The sequence below is a fragment of the Bombina bombina genome, chromosome 3, assembly GCF_027579735.1.
Source record: "Bombina bombina isolate aBomBom1 chromosome 3, aBomBom1.pri, whole genome shotgun sequence".
Lineage (NCBI taxonomy): Eukaryota > Metazoa > Chordata > Amphibia > Anura > Bombinatoridae > Bombina > Bombina bombina.
The window spans coordinates 1,163,106,780-1,163,123,362 of NC_069501.1; the positions used below are offsets into that span (position 1 = coordinate 1,163,106,780).

Genomic DNA, 16,583 nt, shown 5'->3' on the forward strand with positions numbered 1-16,583 from the left:
ATATTGGTATCTGGTAAGCCTCATTTAGCTTTGAGTTTACATGTCTATTCTTCTTTTTTATATTATATTTCACTTTTCTTTTAAAGTGATACTAAACCCATTTTTTTCTTTCATAATTCAGGTAGAGCATGCAATTTTAGGCAACTTTTTAATTAGTCCTATTACCAATTATTATTCATTCTCTTGCTATCTTTATTTGAAAAGCAGGCATCTAAGCTTAGGAGTCGGCCCATTTTGAAGTCAGCACCCTGGGTAGTGCTTGCTGATTGGTGGCTAAATGTAGCAACCTCAGCTTTTGAGTGACACTTTGCCATCTGCACTTCTTTGCAGAAGCTGTGAGGAGCTAGATGAAGGCTGTAATGCACAGGCTACGACTTCCATATCGGTCGTACGACTCGGAGCATTATTGGAAGCAGAATCAGCAATTTCAATGGGCAGTGGAAGGGATATAAATTTGTAAGACTAATATCTTTACAACAGTGATACACATTTAATAGGTATATATTAATGACATTTGATGCACACACTAAACCTTTTATTAACCCTTTTATTACAAAACAAATATAATGGACCTTTAACTGACCAGGTTGTTGGACACTAAAGACATACTCACATGTCCCCGCCTAAAAATAAAGAACCTTTACAAATCTGCAAGAAAATAAAAAATAAAAATTCTTGCTGGAGCAGAGCTGCAACTTAGCCTACATTAGCAGGAACTAAACTAGCTCAAGCAGAAAGGGGAGGTATAGTGCCCACGTCCTCAGACTTCTGGGAGTTGATTCTACCTGCAGCAGAAGTCAGAGGCCATGCACCCACAAATACAATAAGTGTGAAAGAAAGAAAAAGCCTGTATAGTGTATTAGCTGCAAACGTAATATTCCTTTATCTTTTTTTTCCTTTCACGTCTCAGAAGGCGTACCTAGAGACACCATACCCCTTAAACAAGTGTGAAAATGTAAATCTTGTACTACTATTCACTATTATTATTATAACTACATAATACAACAAAAACAAGATTTAAAAAACCCATGAAGATTAATCATGGCTTATTAAAACTGACCTTTAGAAACTTTAGTTAAACTTTTTTTTTACTTACTGGAGGTAAAATACCCCAAAAGTGGTCCTGTAAATCCATCCTCAGATGCCTGGTCTTTCAATGGAGACAATAGAGGTTCCAACTCTTCTATAGTATATAACCCAGGAATTTCACCTATATGCAATATATACACAGAAAAAAATACTTATTGTAAAAGGGGTTTACAGCACACAAGAAGATCAATACTGATGGCAAAATTAAAGGGCCATTATAATGGAAAAATTGCATGCTCTAATAGGTTAAGGCATGAAGTTTTAAGACCCTGCAGTACTACGTGTTTAATCCCTGCAGTGGAGTGCACTGCTGGTCCCGAGAGAAATTTGTCACTGATCCAATCAGCAGAGCTAGTCACACCAACAAGATGTGCCACTTACACTGGTGATTAGATCAGTGGCGTTTTCCGCTCAGGGCCAGCAGTGCACCGAGAGTCCCGATCAGTATTTCTACTGTGTGTTTAACATCATTGCAGGGATTAACGCACAGTACTGCAGAGTCTAACGGATTAGAGCATGTCATTTTTCAATTACAATGTCCCTTTAAGATCATTGACACATTTTGATGTTTTTATTGGAATGTATAAGCATGTCAGTCATTTATGTAACTTTTGGGAATAGAATGATAAAAAGTATTATTCTGTATATTACATGTATAGTGAACATTTTCAAGAAAAATAAAGGATTTAGTAATCCCATACAAATGATTTTGGGCCAGTATTTAAAGCTCTAGCTCTAGCACTAACTCCGCTAGAAGTTTTTTGCATGCGCTAATATTACAAGAAGAAAATAAATAGTTTTTGCTAAACCGATGCACACAAAACTTAGAATATTGCACAAGCGATAAAGTATTCCCACATAGAAGTCAATGAAGCAAAAAAAAGTGTAAAAAAAAAAAAAACCTACTCACATGCAAACATGGTCACATATTCTCAAGTACACTAACCCGATATCACATTCCAATGTTCTTCACATAGCAGAATATTTTATTTATATATATATATATATATATATACATACATACACACACACACACACACACACACAAAATGGTATTTTGGTACAATATTTATCCATATATATATATAAATCAGTGGTGGTGCAGCACTCTCAGGAACAAAAGATTAAATGTACTTCTGCCCGGGGTGCACCCAGGCCACCCAGACCCCGAGAAGGGGACGCTTAATGAGAACTTAGTGGTAAACCTCAGTCAACGTGTGCTTTCTACAGATGAAATAAGTGTCCTTAAAGGGACACTGAACCCAAACTTTTTCTTTCGTGATTCAGATAGAGCATGCAATTTTAAGCAACTTTCTAATTTACTCCTATTATCAATGTTTCTTCGTTCTCTTGCTATCTTTATATAAAAAGAAGGCATCTATGCTTTTTTCTTGATTCAGACTCTGGACAGCAGTTTTTGATTGGTGGATGAATTTATCCACCAATCAGCAAGGACAACCTAGGTTGTTTACCAAAAATGGGCCGGTATCTAAACTTACATTCTTGCATTTCAAATAAAGATACCAAGAGAATAAAGAACATTTGATAATAGGAGTAAATTAGAAAGTTGCTTAAAATGTCATGCTCTATCTGAATCACAAAAGAAAAAAATTGGGTTCAGTGTCCCTTTAATAAAAGGTTATCTTTTATACCAACAACCAAATGCAACGAATTCAACCTTTTCGTCGACATCCAGAAATTCATCAGGACGTTAAGATTAAAAGAATATTTCCAGAATTGTGAAGAAAAACCAGAGAGGACACTGAAGAAAAAAAGCATGTTTGACCCAGTTAGCTACAACCCCACTATAAAGACATTTTAAAGATTAGTCTTACAAGATTTGACTAAACTTCACAAACAAAGAGGTCTGTATAGACATAATCTTACTAAAGAAGAAATTGCCCTAAGAAACCTCTAGGAGGACACCTCTATTATATTGAGGGAGGCCGACAAAGGCAGAGCAATAGTGGTCCAGGACTACATACAGTATCGCACCGAAATGATGCAACAGTTAAATTACCAGGATACATACAGAAGACTTAGTGGTGACCTTACTATGCTCTTCAAAAAGAAGCTAGACATCATGTTGCAACATATGTATGACATGGACTGATTGGATAAAGATATGAAAGCATATATGACTGTGGAATTTTAAAGAATACCAGTTATATATATAATACCAAAAATTCATAAGAGCGTTCAAACACCACCGAGAAGACCCATAGTATCTGCTATAGGGTCTATCCCTCCAACCTACTGTCACTTTCCTAGATCTCCTATTACAATCTCTGGTGTGGAATATGGATACATTTATGTTGGATTCTGGATCCATGATCAACACCCTCAAACAGATACCTATGATTACTGACGAAACTCTGCTGGTTACATTAGATGTAACCAGCCTTTATACGGTCATACCTCATGCGGAAGGAATAGAGGCTGTCATCAGACAACTTGCACGATACCCATATGTCGGTCCACCTGTTGACACGATAAAGGAACTACTCACAGCTTGTCTGGAAATGAATTACTTTCAATTCGAGAAAGAGTATTTCTTGCAAATAGCTGGAACGGCCATGGGCTCAAATGTGGCACTCCCCTATGCCAATCTTTTCATGGCCAAGTTTGAGACGGTAGGCACTACTCTTTTCTCGGGACGAACGAGTAACAGTGTTTAGGAGATATATTGACGACCTGTTCATGCTTTGGCAGGGTACTGAGGAAGAGCTTCAGCGTTGGTTTGAGCTGCTTAATGAAGCACACCCGTCTCTGAAATTCAAAATGGCATACAGTAAAAACACTGTTCATTTCCTCGATCTGAGTATGTTTAAGAAGGATGGATGCCTACAGACGACTCTCTTTACTAAGAAAACAGATAAAAACTCTCTCCTCCATGCACAGAGTTGTCATCCTCCGGCACTAAAAAAAAGCATTACCGATTTCCCAATTTAAACACACTGTCAGGAACAACTCGGACCAATCCTTTATGGTACAACAACTGGATGTGATGGAACAAAGATTCCTAACAAGGAGATATAACAATAGACACTTGCATGAAATTAAGCAGGATGTACTGAAGGACAGCCAACAGAGTCTATTACAACCAAAGAAAGGTGAAAGGGATGACAACTGATTGACTTTTACTACTACCTTCGACATTGACAAACATGCTCTGGTTGATAGTCTGAGACAGAATTGGGCAATGATAAATACAGACAAAGATCTACCTCTATATGGGACACCTCCACCAAGGATTGGATATCGGAGGGCAAGGTCACAGAGGGACCAACTAATACAATCAGACCCCAGAAAATGCTATACTAATGAGACCTGGCTTAAAGCCAAACCGGGGTGCTTTCGCTGTTTGAGCTGCACAACCTGTGGAGGCCTCCTGACTGGGAACACCTTTGGACATCCCTACTCAAATAGAAGGTTCAACATAAAGCACAGGGTGACATGCACTACCCAATATATAGTCTATCTTCTGCACTGTGTATGCAGCCTTTTTTCTGTTGGGAAGACTATGGACAATCTACTGACCAGAATGGCAAACCATAGGTCCTGAAAAAAGGAGGTGTTTTGTAAGGGCGCTAATAGCTGAAGATACTTTTGTGAAATTAGCTAAAGATACTTGTGTGAAATTTGTGTGAAATTATTATCTGTAATGGATATCAGTGATAAATCTTTAGAGTATTGATAAAGTCAGATCAGAAAAGTTTCTAAAAGACAAATTATTATCTGTAATGGATATCAGTGATAAATCTTTAGAGTATTGATAAAGTCAGATCAGAAAAGTTTCTAAAAGACAAGTGGTTTATTGATTACAATATGATTAAAAAGATTTTTTAGAGACGTCTCTAGTACAATTCGATCAGAAAAAGTTAAAAAACATGAAAATAAAAGTAGTACTGATTAGTACTTCATGAGAAATATTAGTTTACTGCTTATTTTATTGGTCACTCGAAAAATATCTACTGTGATGTGACTAAGCAATTTGCCAAGATTTCTCGTGAGTATTTCAGAGTTCATAGGATTACACATAAACTTCCATTTAAAATTCACATATCAACTTGATAAAACTTGTGTAAAAAATGGGGCTTAAAGTAGAGCTGTGCATAAGAAAAAATATTATATAAAGTTGTATCTTTGTACCAAATTAGATCAGGCCTTTGTATTAGTTTCACAGCAAACTTTCAGAAATAATTATCATGTCCATATGTATGAACCAAGAGAAATGTCCAGTAATCTTATATTGCAAGTATCTTAAGATTGCAGTTTGCAACTCTCATACAGATGGTACCTTATCGTATGCGTGAACAAAAGCAGGGTATCCTGTGCGTCCTGCGGCTCGGTTCTTCTGACAGTGTCCTCGTGTTGTTGGCGTCTGACGTCACACCCGATGTGTGGGGGCTTGTCTTGCGTCTGCCAATCACTGCTTAGACAATTGTAAATATGCAGAATACCTTCTTGCATCCGATACTAGGTATGCAAATTTCTTCTTATTTCTGATACTTAGTACTTATTAGGTACCGGTCAGCGGAGATGTATCTGATGAAGATAAATTCACCTGCACTTAGTGCTGTTCGCACGCAGGTTCCAATGATGTTTCTCTTTAGTGTCCTTTATTAACAATCAACCCGGGTTGGTTCATTCGGCTCAAAAAATAGTGGATTCTTGATAAAGCTCCTGGAGGGAGTGAAACGCGTAGAAGTTAAAGACTGCATACTTGACTCCACTATTATTTGAGCCGAATGAACCAACCCGGGTTGATTGTTAATAAAGGACACTAAAGAGAAACATCATTGGAACCTGCGTGCGAACAGCACTAAGTGCAGGTGAATTTATCTTCATCAGATACATCTCCGCTGACCGGTACCTAATAAGTACTAAGTATCAGAAATAAGAAGAAATTTGCATACCTAGTATCGGATGCAAGAAGGTATTCTGCATATTTACAATTGTCTAAGCAGTGATTGGCAGACGCAAGACAAGCCCCCACACATCGGGTGTGACGTCAGACGCCAACAACACGAGGACACTGTCAGAAGAACCGAGCCGCAGGACGCACAGGATACCCTGCTTTTGTTCACGCATACGATAAGGTACCATCTGTATGAGAGTTGCAAACTGCAATCTTAAGATACTTGCAATATAAGATTACTGGACATTTCTCTTGGTTCATACATATGGACATGATAATTATTTCTGAAAGTTTGCTGTGAAACTAATACAAAGGCCTGATCTAATTTGGTACAAAGATACAACTTTATATAATATTTTTTCTTATGCACAGCTCTACTTTAAGCCCCATTTTTTACACAAGTTTTATCAAGTTGATATGTGAATTTTAAATGGAAGTTTATGTGTAATCCTATGAACTCTGAAATACTCACGAGAAATCTTGGCAAATTGCTTAGTCACATCACAGTAGATATTTTTCGAGTGACCAATAAAATAAGCAGTAAACTAATATTTCTCATGAAGTACTAATCAGTACTACTTTTATTTTCATGTTTTTTAACTTTTTCTGATCGAATTGTACTAGAGACGTCTCTAAAAAATCTTTTTAATCATATTGTAATCAATAAACCACTTGTCTTTTAGAAACTTTTCTGATCTGACTTTATCAATACTCTAAAGATTTATCACTGATATCCATTACAGATAATAATTTGTCTTTTAGAAACTTTTCTGATCTGACTTTATCAATACTCTAAAGATTTATCACTGATATCCATTACAGATAATAATTTCACACAAATTTCACACAAGTATCTTTAGCTAATTTCACAAAAGTATCTTCAGCTATTAGCGCCCTTACAAAACCTCTCCTTTTTTCACGACACATTACTTTTAGACTGAAGGATCTAAAAACACTGTAAGGGGTTTGATACGTTATTTCACCAGCGCACTATTTTCCCACACTCCTTCAAACCATAGGTCCGCCATTAGGACCGCCTTGGAAAAAGGGACCTCTGAACGGCCGGTAGCCAGGCACTTTGTTCAAGCCAAGCATAAAGTCTCTGACTTAAAATACATAATCATTAACCACATACCGCCATTTACCAGGGGAGGTTATCGTGCCAAGATGCTACTTCAGCGTGAGGCAAGATGGATATACGAACTGGGCACTATGGCACCACAAGGACTAAATGTCCACCTTGACTGGCATTGTTTGCTATGAAGAGTCCCCTACCATCTCTATGAGAGAACATGATTAATATATTCCACATATCTCTCTGGTTTAGACAGCAATTCAATGACATGCACTACCCAATATATAGTCTATCTTCTGCACTGTGTATGCTACCTTTTTTATGTTGGGAAGACTGTGGACGATCTACTGACCAGAATGGCGAACCATAGGTCCGCCATTAGGACAGTCTTGGATAAAGGGACCTCTGAACAGCCAGTAGCCAGGCACTTTACTCAAACGAAGCATAAAGTCTCTGACTTAAAATACATAATCATTGACCACATACCGCCACCTACCAGGGGAGGTGATTGTGCCAAGATGCTACTTCAGCGTGAGGCGAGATGGATATATGAACTGGGCACTATGGCACCACAAGGACTAAATGTCCACCTTGACTGGCATTGTTTCCTATGAAGAGTCCCCTACCATCTCTATGAGAGAAAATTATTCATATATTCCACATATCTGTCTGGTTTAGACAGGAGTTCAATGAGAGAAAAAAAAGTATTTCATGCAGACCCCAGTTAGGTGTAGATATTCGTAGACTATTGGAATTAGGTAATCTAAATTGTTTCTGTTCAGGTATACACAAATCTTTTGAGAAATCTTCTGAAAAACCGTAGCTGTATTAGTAAATAATTTTAGAATGCTTTTTAGCTTAGTGTTTTTCCTGCCTGTATGCAGAGTAGCCTGTATTTGAGAATTTACAAGTAATAGGCTCTGTTATACAGGCGGATATATTTATGTAAATATTTTGTAAATGTTTATTTATGTTTTGCTTTATCTATGTGCTTAACACACTGTTATAGTTGATCATGATAATGTTTTTTAGATGCATGAGACATACCTACTCTATTTAATTATTGTCCATATTTGAGCACCCTGTCATGGAGATTTCTGTTGTTGATAATACGGATAATAATTGGCATCGAGTTGTGCCTTTTCTGTGTACCATGACAAAGATATTGCATCTTAGGAGGTTATACCAGAGCGGCCGACTTAGGACATGTGCATAGATATGTTTATATTTATCTATGTTTGGATTGGCTGCGTTAGGCCATGCCCCTCTAGTGTCATTGGTTAGCCTTCATCATATGAGATAAATACACTGACGATTGTATTGTTTGTTAAAGCATTATTATGATCCTGTCCTCCTTTCCAGTTTGGTATTGCCGTATATATAATTGTTTTTGTTTTTAAGGTTTGCCCTTGGTAGAATTCACAGCAGATCGCAGAGTTGCTTCCCGGTTACTGTGACAACCGATGACTTGTGACTAACACGTGGTTGCCAGGACTTCCAGTACAATGCTGGCTGTGCCGCAGGTGGGGGATACGGGTCTATTTAAGTTAGGTAAGCAATGTTGATTTTATTTATGTTGGTTTGAGGACCGGGGAGACCCCAAAACGTCACCTTAATAAAGAATTTGTCTGACACTAAAGACCCGGTGAGTGCCTTTCATTCTGGACTATATATATATATATATATATATATATATATATATATATATATATATATATATATATATATATATATATAAATATAAATCATTAAAATTATGGGGGAGTTAAAAAACTGAAATTAAAATCCTCCATGTCTCATAATTTAATCAATGTAAATATTTGCATAGGAAATTAGCACATCTAGGCAAGATTCCCCGCTTGCTTTTTCTCAGAAATACCTCATATACAATGTTACCAATGCACAAGAGAATTCTGGGTAAGATATGCAAATTAGATATGCAAATTTTCAGTTTTTTTGGTTCAAAATACTGTTTTAACACAGCTATCCTTTTAACAGGATTATTGCAGCAAACCAGAAATCACTCACTAGACAGCCTATTTCGTTCTTTTTGGAACTCATCAGTAGGCGATAGATTTCTGGTTGCTGTATTGGTCAAGCTATTTTCAAGGTTAAACCAAAATTCATTAAAATTATGGGGGGAGATAAAAAACTGAAATTAAAATCCTCCATGTCTCATCCTCCATGTAATAGCTTTACCAATGCAGCAACCAGAAATCTATCTCCTACTGATGAGTTCCAAAAAGAACGAAACAGGCTGTCTAGTAAGTGATTTCTGGTTTTCTGCAATAATCCTGTTAAAATGATAGCTGTGTTAAAACAGTATTTTGAAGCAAAAAAACTGAGAATTTGCATATCTAATTTGCATATCTTACCCAGAATTCTCTTGTGCATTGGTAACATTGTATATGAGGTATTTCTGGGAAAGCAAGCGGGGAATCTTGCCTAGATCTGCTAATTTCCTATGCAAATATTTACATTGATATATATATATATATATATATATATATATACACACACACATATATACATCTACACATACATGCATATTCATATTAATATTTAATCATGTTGCAGCCAATCGTGACGCGCCCCCTTTGGCGTCAAAACCAGGGGTGCTATTATTAACTTGTTGGATGCCAAAAGGGGCGCATTACGATTGGCTACAGCATAATTCATCGTTTTACACAGAAATAGACTATGGGTTGCGGGCAGAGGCACGGAGGAATTTATAACAAAATGAAAGGGAAATTATTTATATAATTTAGCCTCTACATTGATTTAGATCAATGAAAATGCTCATCATTTACTTTTGTTATTACAAATATTGTTGAAATAATAAAGTTTACAATCACTTTAAGTAAGAATGTCACTTGGATTGTAAATATTAAATTATTCCAATTATAATATGTTTCATATTGCTGGTTTTGTTCATGTTTTCTTTAGTGCAAAATAAAACGCTAAGAAACAATTAAAATACTTAAACATGATAAATATGATATATGTCAACTCTAAGTTTTAACTGATACACATGAATATATTTTTAACATACCAGACGACAGAAGGCTATTGATCATTTCTAAAAATGTTGGTTGCACAAACTGATAGTCTTCAAGAAGTAACACCACTTGCTGTCCATCAATGCCAGCCATCTGCATGACCTAAAGAAATATGATGAGCTTATTTTAGGAAACAAAATAAAGTAATGATATCATGGATGTATCATAGTTTATTAACTAAATATGACCAGTGAAAGTAGCTAATATTACCAACTTTATATCACATAGGACATCTAGAACAAACAGGAATTATGACAACAGAATAAATTAGTGCATTCTTGTAGTTAAAGAGTAACAACAACAGAAATTATTGCTGTGAAGAACAATCAAGCCCTACTGTCCGTCTATGGGCATAATCATAGATAACATTTTGTTATACTGCCAAGTCCTCTTTCTGCACACAACAAAGTCTTGTAAGTGCAGTTAAACCAGCCTGCAGTATGTCTAAGGGTTAAAAATGTATAACCTACAAGGCACAGTAAATACCACCCATATGGCCTGTCTGAACCCAGACACAATAATAATAAAAGCCCTCTACACTCACTATACATTGGTTCCTATACAGTAAATCTACAAATTTAGAGGATTCTCTGATCTCCCCCCATCACACACTTATGTTTTAACCCTAACTGCAAACCCCCACACACTGTAGGGCCCCTTACACCTATAGATCCTACAGAAATCATGATGCTATTGTGCCACTCCCATCATGTAAAAATCATGCCTGCCCACCCCCATCACCCAAGGTAACCCAGATATTGTAGTACTGTAAATTAAGTCACAAATAAAAACAAAGAGAGGTCCCATGCATTCAGTCTTGTTTTTACAGTGGTTGACTCTAGAATGCTGGTGGGTTACTCTGATTGTTTTCTGAGGGAGGGCCGTTGGGTGCTGGGGTGGGTTGTGTAGGGGATTTTTTATAATACAGACATTATAGGTGTTGTATTTCCCCTAGGAGGATTCATAGGTAGTTTTTTTTTTTTTTTGCAGGTTGGGTGCATGAATTATAGAGTGGTAGGCGGTATTCTAGTTAGGGTGTTCATTGCAATGGGAGAAAAATTCAGGGACAGGAAAATTAGTTTGAGGGCTGTGGATACATTGAGCTGGATCAGTGTTGGATAATGTGGCTGTGGAGAACAGAAAGTTGTAGTTACAGAGTTATAGAGGGTAAGCTGGGGGATGAGAAGATATTTAAATATGAATATATATGTATCAGTGTGAACTTAAGAGCAGATTATTTACATTTCACCTGAGCTTTAAACTGGCTTGCAAATGGAGAGGCAGGTGTACAGAGAAAGTGGTAAGCTAGCATGTATTAGCTGCTAACAAATAATTGCAAGTTGATGGTGATGCCAGCAAAAATGCATCTGATCTTTTTAAATGAAAAGTAAAGTAATATCTTTTAAGCTTTCAACATGGGGGTTTCGACATTTAGCACCAGGTTTTTGATCACTTGTTTTTGCTTTAGATACAACACAGCAGAATGGCTGATATTAACATTAGATTATAATATTAGTGCTAATAATACAAATAATCTCAGAGTGTATGCAACAGGGAACTGGAGAAATACAATATTATTAACACCAATACCAAATGGCACATACTCGGTCACTAAATAATGTTACTACAGCCGGTTAAAAAAAATAACCAGATTGCCTAATAGTAAAGAACAACATGCTCTTTGTAATTCCATTGCCAGGCTGCTGTCATGAGTCTAACAGTAATTTAAATGGTCACTATATTATTGTCACTGCAAGAAACAATGTACTTGAAACCCAAACATTTTATTTTGTGATTCAGATTTTCTAAAAACTTTTCAATTGGCTTCTATTATTAATATTTGCTTTGTTTTCATAGTATTCTTTCTAAGGCCCCAACACTCGAAAGTGGCACAAGTCAACGACATATTCAAAAGGAATCTGTTGCCATGTTGAGAAAGCCGGCAAAATATTTGTAGCTGCTGACATCATTGTTTAAAGCAGGATCGCAATGGGTGGAAATATTCCTAAGGCAACATAACCCCCCACCACAAACTATTCCTATACTACTTAACCCCCTAACCACAATCTACCCCTAACCGCCAATACCCCCAACCCGCCAATACTCCACTGCAAACTACCGCTAGCCTATCAATCCCTATAAAGCCAATACCCCTAACGCAAACTACCCCTAACCGCCGATACCCCACTGCAAACTACCGCTAGCCTATTAACCCCTAACCGCCAATACCCCCACCACAAACTACCCTAGACCCCTTTTAAATAAAAAAAGCTCACCTTAAAAAAAAAAAAAAACAACAACCTATATTAATATTAAAACTTACTCTAAAAATTGCCCTGAAATGGACAATTGTCGGCAGTGTCCTGGTTGAAGTGATTTTATCTTTTGCATAAAAAATTCCAAAAACCAAAGTAACCCCCTCAAATAAAATAAAAAAACTATCTTTAAAAAACCCTTTCCTACAAATCAGCAACTTTGCTTAAAATTAAAAAAAACTTTCCTAAAAAGAATGCCCTGAAAAGGGCATAAGCGATTAAGCTCTTTTGCTTAAAAATAAAAACTATCCTACAAAAAGATGCACTGACTGAAAAGGGCATCAGCGATTAACCCCATAAGGAACGTGCAGTTTAGACTAAGAGACCTATTTATCAAAGCGTCAACTATGTTGCATTCGCGGGCGTCAATACGCTCGCCAAACATCGCGGCCACGGATCTGAATACAATCGTATGTTACGTCACAAATTTCAAATTATTCCGATCTTAAGGCTTTGATAACTATGGCGCATCAATCTCGCGACAACTACGACGCGGAATTCAAGCGCATTTTCAGTTGACGCTTTGATAAATAGGCCTTGTTTTTTTAATTACCTATCAAAACTATATATAATTCTTTTAGTAGACAACCCAAAGTATTGATCTAGGCCCATTTTGATATATTTCATGCCACCATTTCACTGCCAAATTATATCAAATTAAAAAAAAAACGTTAAATTTTTTACAAACGTTGGGTTTCTCACTGAAGTTATTTACATACTGCTTGCTCAATCATGACACAAATGATTGTAAAAGCTTCTCTGGGATCCTCATTGTTCAGAAATAGCAGACATATTTGGCTTTGCCATTGCTTTTTGCTAATTAGAAGGCCGCTAATTGCAACTGTGCACCCCACTTATTATTCCCAGCAGTGAATGGGGTTAATTAGGTAGCTTGTAAGGTTAATTTTAGCTTTAGTGTAGAGGTTAGCCTCCCACTTGATACTTCCCAACCCCTCCCTGATCCCTCTCAAACAGCTCTCTTCCCTCACCCACTGGTCACCCCCATCTTAAGTACTGGCAGACAGTCTGCCAGTATGCAGTTTTACACCTTTTTTTTATTATTATTATTTTCCTTAGTGTAGGATTACCCCCTTACCTTCCCATCTCCCTGAGCCCTCACAAAAAGCTCTCTAACCCTCCCCCTGCTAACTAATTCCCGCCATCTTAGGTACTGGAAGCTTTCTGCCAGAACCCAGTTAACTATCATTTTATTTTATTTTTACAATTAAATATGAAACTTTAAGACCTTTATCAGTGTAAATGCCATTTACATAGCTCCCTTGTGAATACAACTCTAATCTAGAGTCCCACAAATGCAGATATCACAGGGTAAAGTAAAGTACTTTGAACAGTCCTTTTCCAAGACACATATAGCAAGAGGCTTACCGCTTCGGTGGCGTTCAACAGTAGTAGAAAAGAAAATGTATGCTTACCTGATAAATTTGTTTCTTTTTGGACACGATGAGTCCACGGATTCCCATCCTTACTTGTGGGATTACACCTCCTGGTCAGCAGGAGGAGGCAAAGAGCACCACAGCAGAGCTGCTATATATAGCTCCTCCCTTCCCTCCCACTACAGTCATTAGACCGAAGTTAGGAAGAGAAAGGAAAAGTCAAGGTGCAGAGGTGTCTGAAGTTTACAAAAAATTAATAACCTGTCTCAGAACAGGGCAGGCCTTGGACTCATCGTGTCCAAAAAGAAACAAATTTATCAGGTAAGCATAAATTTTCTTTTCTTTTTAAAGACACAATGAGTCCACGGATTCTCATCCTTACTTGTGGGATACAATACCAAAGCTAGAGTACACGGATGATAAGGGAGGGACAAGACAGGGAACCTAAACGGAAGGCACCACTGCTTGAAGAACCTTTTGCCCAAAAGTAGCCTCAGCCGAGGAAAAAGTATCAAATTTGTAAAATTTAGAAAAAGTGTGAAGAGAGGACCAAGTTGCAGCCTTGCAAATCTGTTCTACAGAAGCTTCATTTTTGAATGCCCATGAGGAACCAACAGCCCTAGTGGAATGAGACGTAACTCTTTCAGGAGGCTGCTGTCCAGCAGTCTCGTATGCAAAACAGATGATACTCTTCAGCCAAAAAGAAAGAGAGGTAGCCGTAGCTTTAAAACCCTTACGTTTTCCAGAGAAGGTGACAAAGAAGACGACTGACGAAAGTCCTTAGTCGCTTGTAAATAAAATTTCAAAGAACGGACCACGTCCAAATTATACAAAAAACGTTCCTTTTGAGAAGAAGGATTAGGACACAAGGAAGGAACAACAATCTCCTGATTAATGTTCCTATCTGAAACAACCTTAGGAAGGAAACCTAGCTTAGTCCACAAAACTACCTTATCTGAATGGAAGAAAAGGTAAGGAGAAGAATATTGTAATGCCGAGATCTTAGACACTCTACGAGCTGAAGAAATAGCAACAAGAAATAAAACTTTCCAAGATAACAACTTAATATCTAAGGAATCCATAGGCTCAAACAGAGCCCCTTGAAGAACTTTGAGAACTAAATTCAGACTCCATGGAGGAGTAACTAGTTTGAACACAGGCCTGATTCTAACCAAGGCCTGACAAAAAGATTGTACATCTGTAACCTCAGCCAGACGTTTGTGTAACAAAATAGATAAGGCAGAAATCTGTCCCTTTAGGGAACTTGTCGACAAACTCTTCTCCAAACACTCTAGGAGAAAAGACAGAATTCTGGGAATCCTAACTCTACTCCATGAGTAGCCCTTGGATTCACACCAATAAAGATATTTACGCCATATCTTATGGTAAATCTTTCTAGTTACAGGCTTACGAGCCTGAATCATAGTCTCTATGACCGAATAAGAAAAACCCCGCTTGGACAGGATTAACCGTTCAACCTCCAAGCAGTCAGATTAAGAGAAGCTAGATTTGGGTGAAGAAAGGGCCCTTGAATGAGAAGGTCCTTCCTCAACGGAAATCTCCAAGGTGGCAGGGATGACATATCCACCAGATCTGCATACCAAATTCTGCGAGGCCAAGCAGGAGCAATGAGGATCACTGGTGCCCTCTCCTGCTTGATTCGAGCAATAACCCGAGGAAGAGGCGGAAACGGAGGAAACAGGTATGCAAGATTGAAGGACCAAGGAACCGCCAGAGCATCTATCAGTTCCGCCTGGGGATCCCTGGACCTCGACCCGTATCTCGGGAGCTTGGCATTCTGACGAGATACCATGAGATCCAACTCCGGCCGACCCCATTTGAGAATCAGGTTGGAGAACACCTCCAGATGGAGTTCCCACTCTCCCGGATGAAAAGTCTGCCTGCTCAGAAAGTCCGCCTCCCAGATGTCCACCCCTGGAAAGTGGATCGCTTAAAGATGGCAAAAGTGGGCCTCCGCCCACCGAATTATTTTGGCTACCTTGGTCATCACTAAGGAACTCCTCGTTCCTCCTTGATGATTGATGTAAGCCACTGTCGTTATGCTGTCCAACTGGAATCTGATGGATTGGGCCTCAGCCAACTGAGGCCAGGCCAGGCGAGCATTGAAGATCACTCTCAGTTCCAGGATGTTGATAGGAAGAACAGACTCTGCCTGAGTCCACACTCCCTGAGCCTTTAGGGAACCCCAGACAGCTCTCCACCCTAAAAGGCTGGCGTCTGTTGTCACAATCACCCAGGAAGGTCTGTGAAAGCAGGTTCCCTGGGATAGATGATCCAGAGACAACCATCATCGAAGAGAGTCACTCTTCTCCTGTTCCAAGGTTTTTCAAGGAGACAAGTCTGCGTAATCTCCATTCCACTGCCTGAGCATGTTTAACTGCAAAGGCCTGAGGTGAAACCCAGCAAACGGGATGATGTCCATTGCCGCCACCATCAGTTCGATTAATTCCATGCACTGAGCCACTGACGGTCAAGGATTGGACTGAAGCGCTCGGCAAGCCCCTAAAATTTGGGATTTCCTGACCTCTGTCAGAAAAATCCTCATAGAAACAGAATCTATTAGGGTTCCCAAGAAAGTTACCCTTGTCTTCGGGATTAAGGAACTCTTGTCCACATTTACCTTCCACCCGTGAGATCTCAGGAAGGATAGCACAACGTTGGTATGAGATATTGCTTGTTGACAAGATGGCGCCTGGATTAGAATATAGT

At 38.3% G+C, this 16,583-nt stretch overlaps 1 protein-coding gene across 1 annotated transcript in view; it reads right to left on the minus strand.

Annotated features, from left to right (window-relative positions):
- DYNC2H1 (dynein cytoplasmic 2 heavy chain 1) overlaps window positions 1-16,583 on the minus strand; it is a 1,178,830-nt gene that overhangs the window by 767,169 nt on the left and 395,078 nt on the right. The window contains exons 48-49 of the mRNA XM_053705582.1: window positions 10,138-10,246; window positions 1,097-1,210 (exon numbers count right to left, since the gene is read on the minus strand). Of these exons, the coding sequence (XP_053561557.1) occupies window positions 1,097-1,210; window positions 10,138-10,246 (223 nt within the window). The remainder of the gene's footprint in view (window positions 1-1,096; window positions 1,211-10,137; window positions 10,247-16,583) is intronic.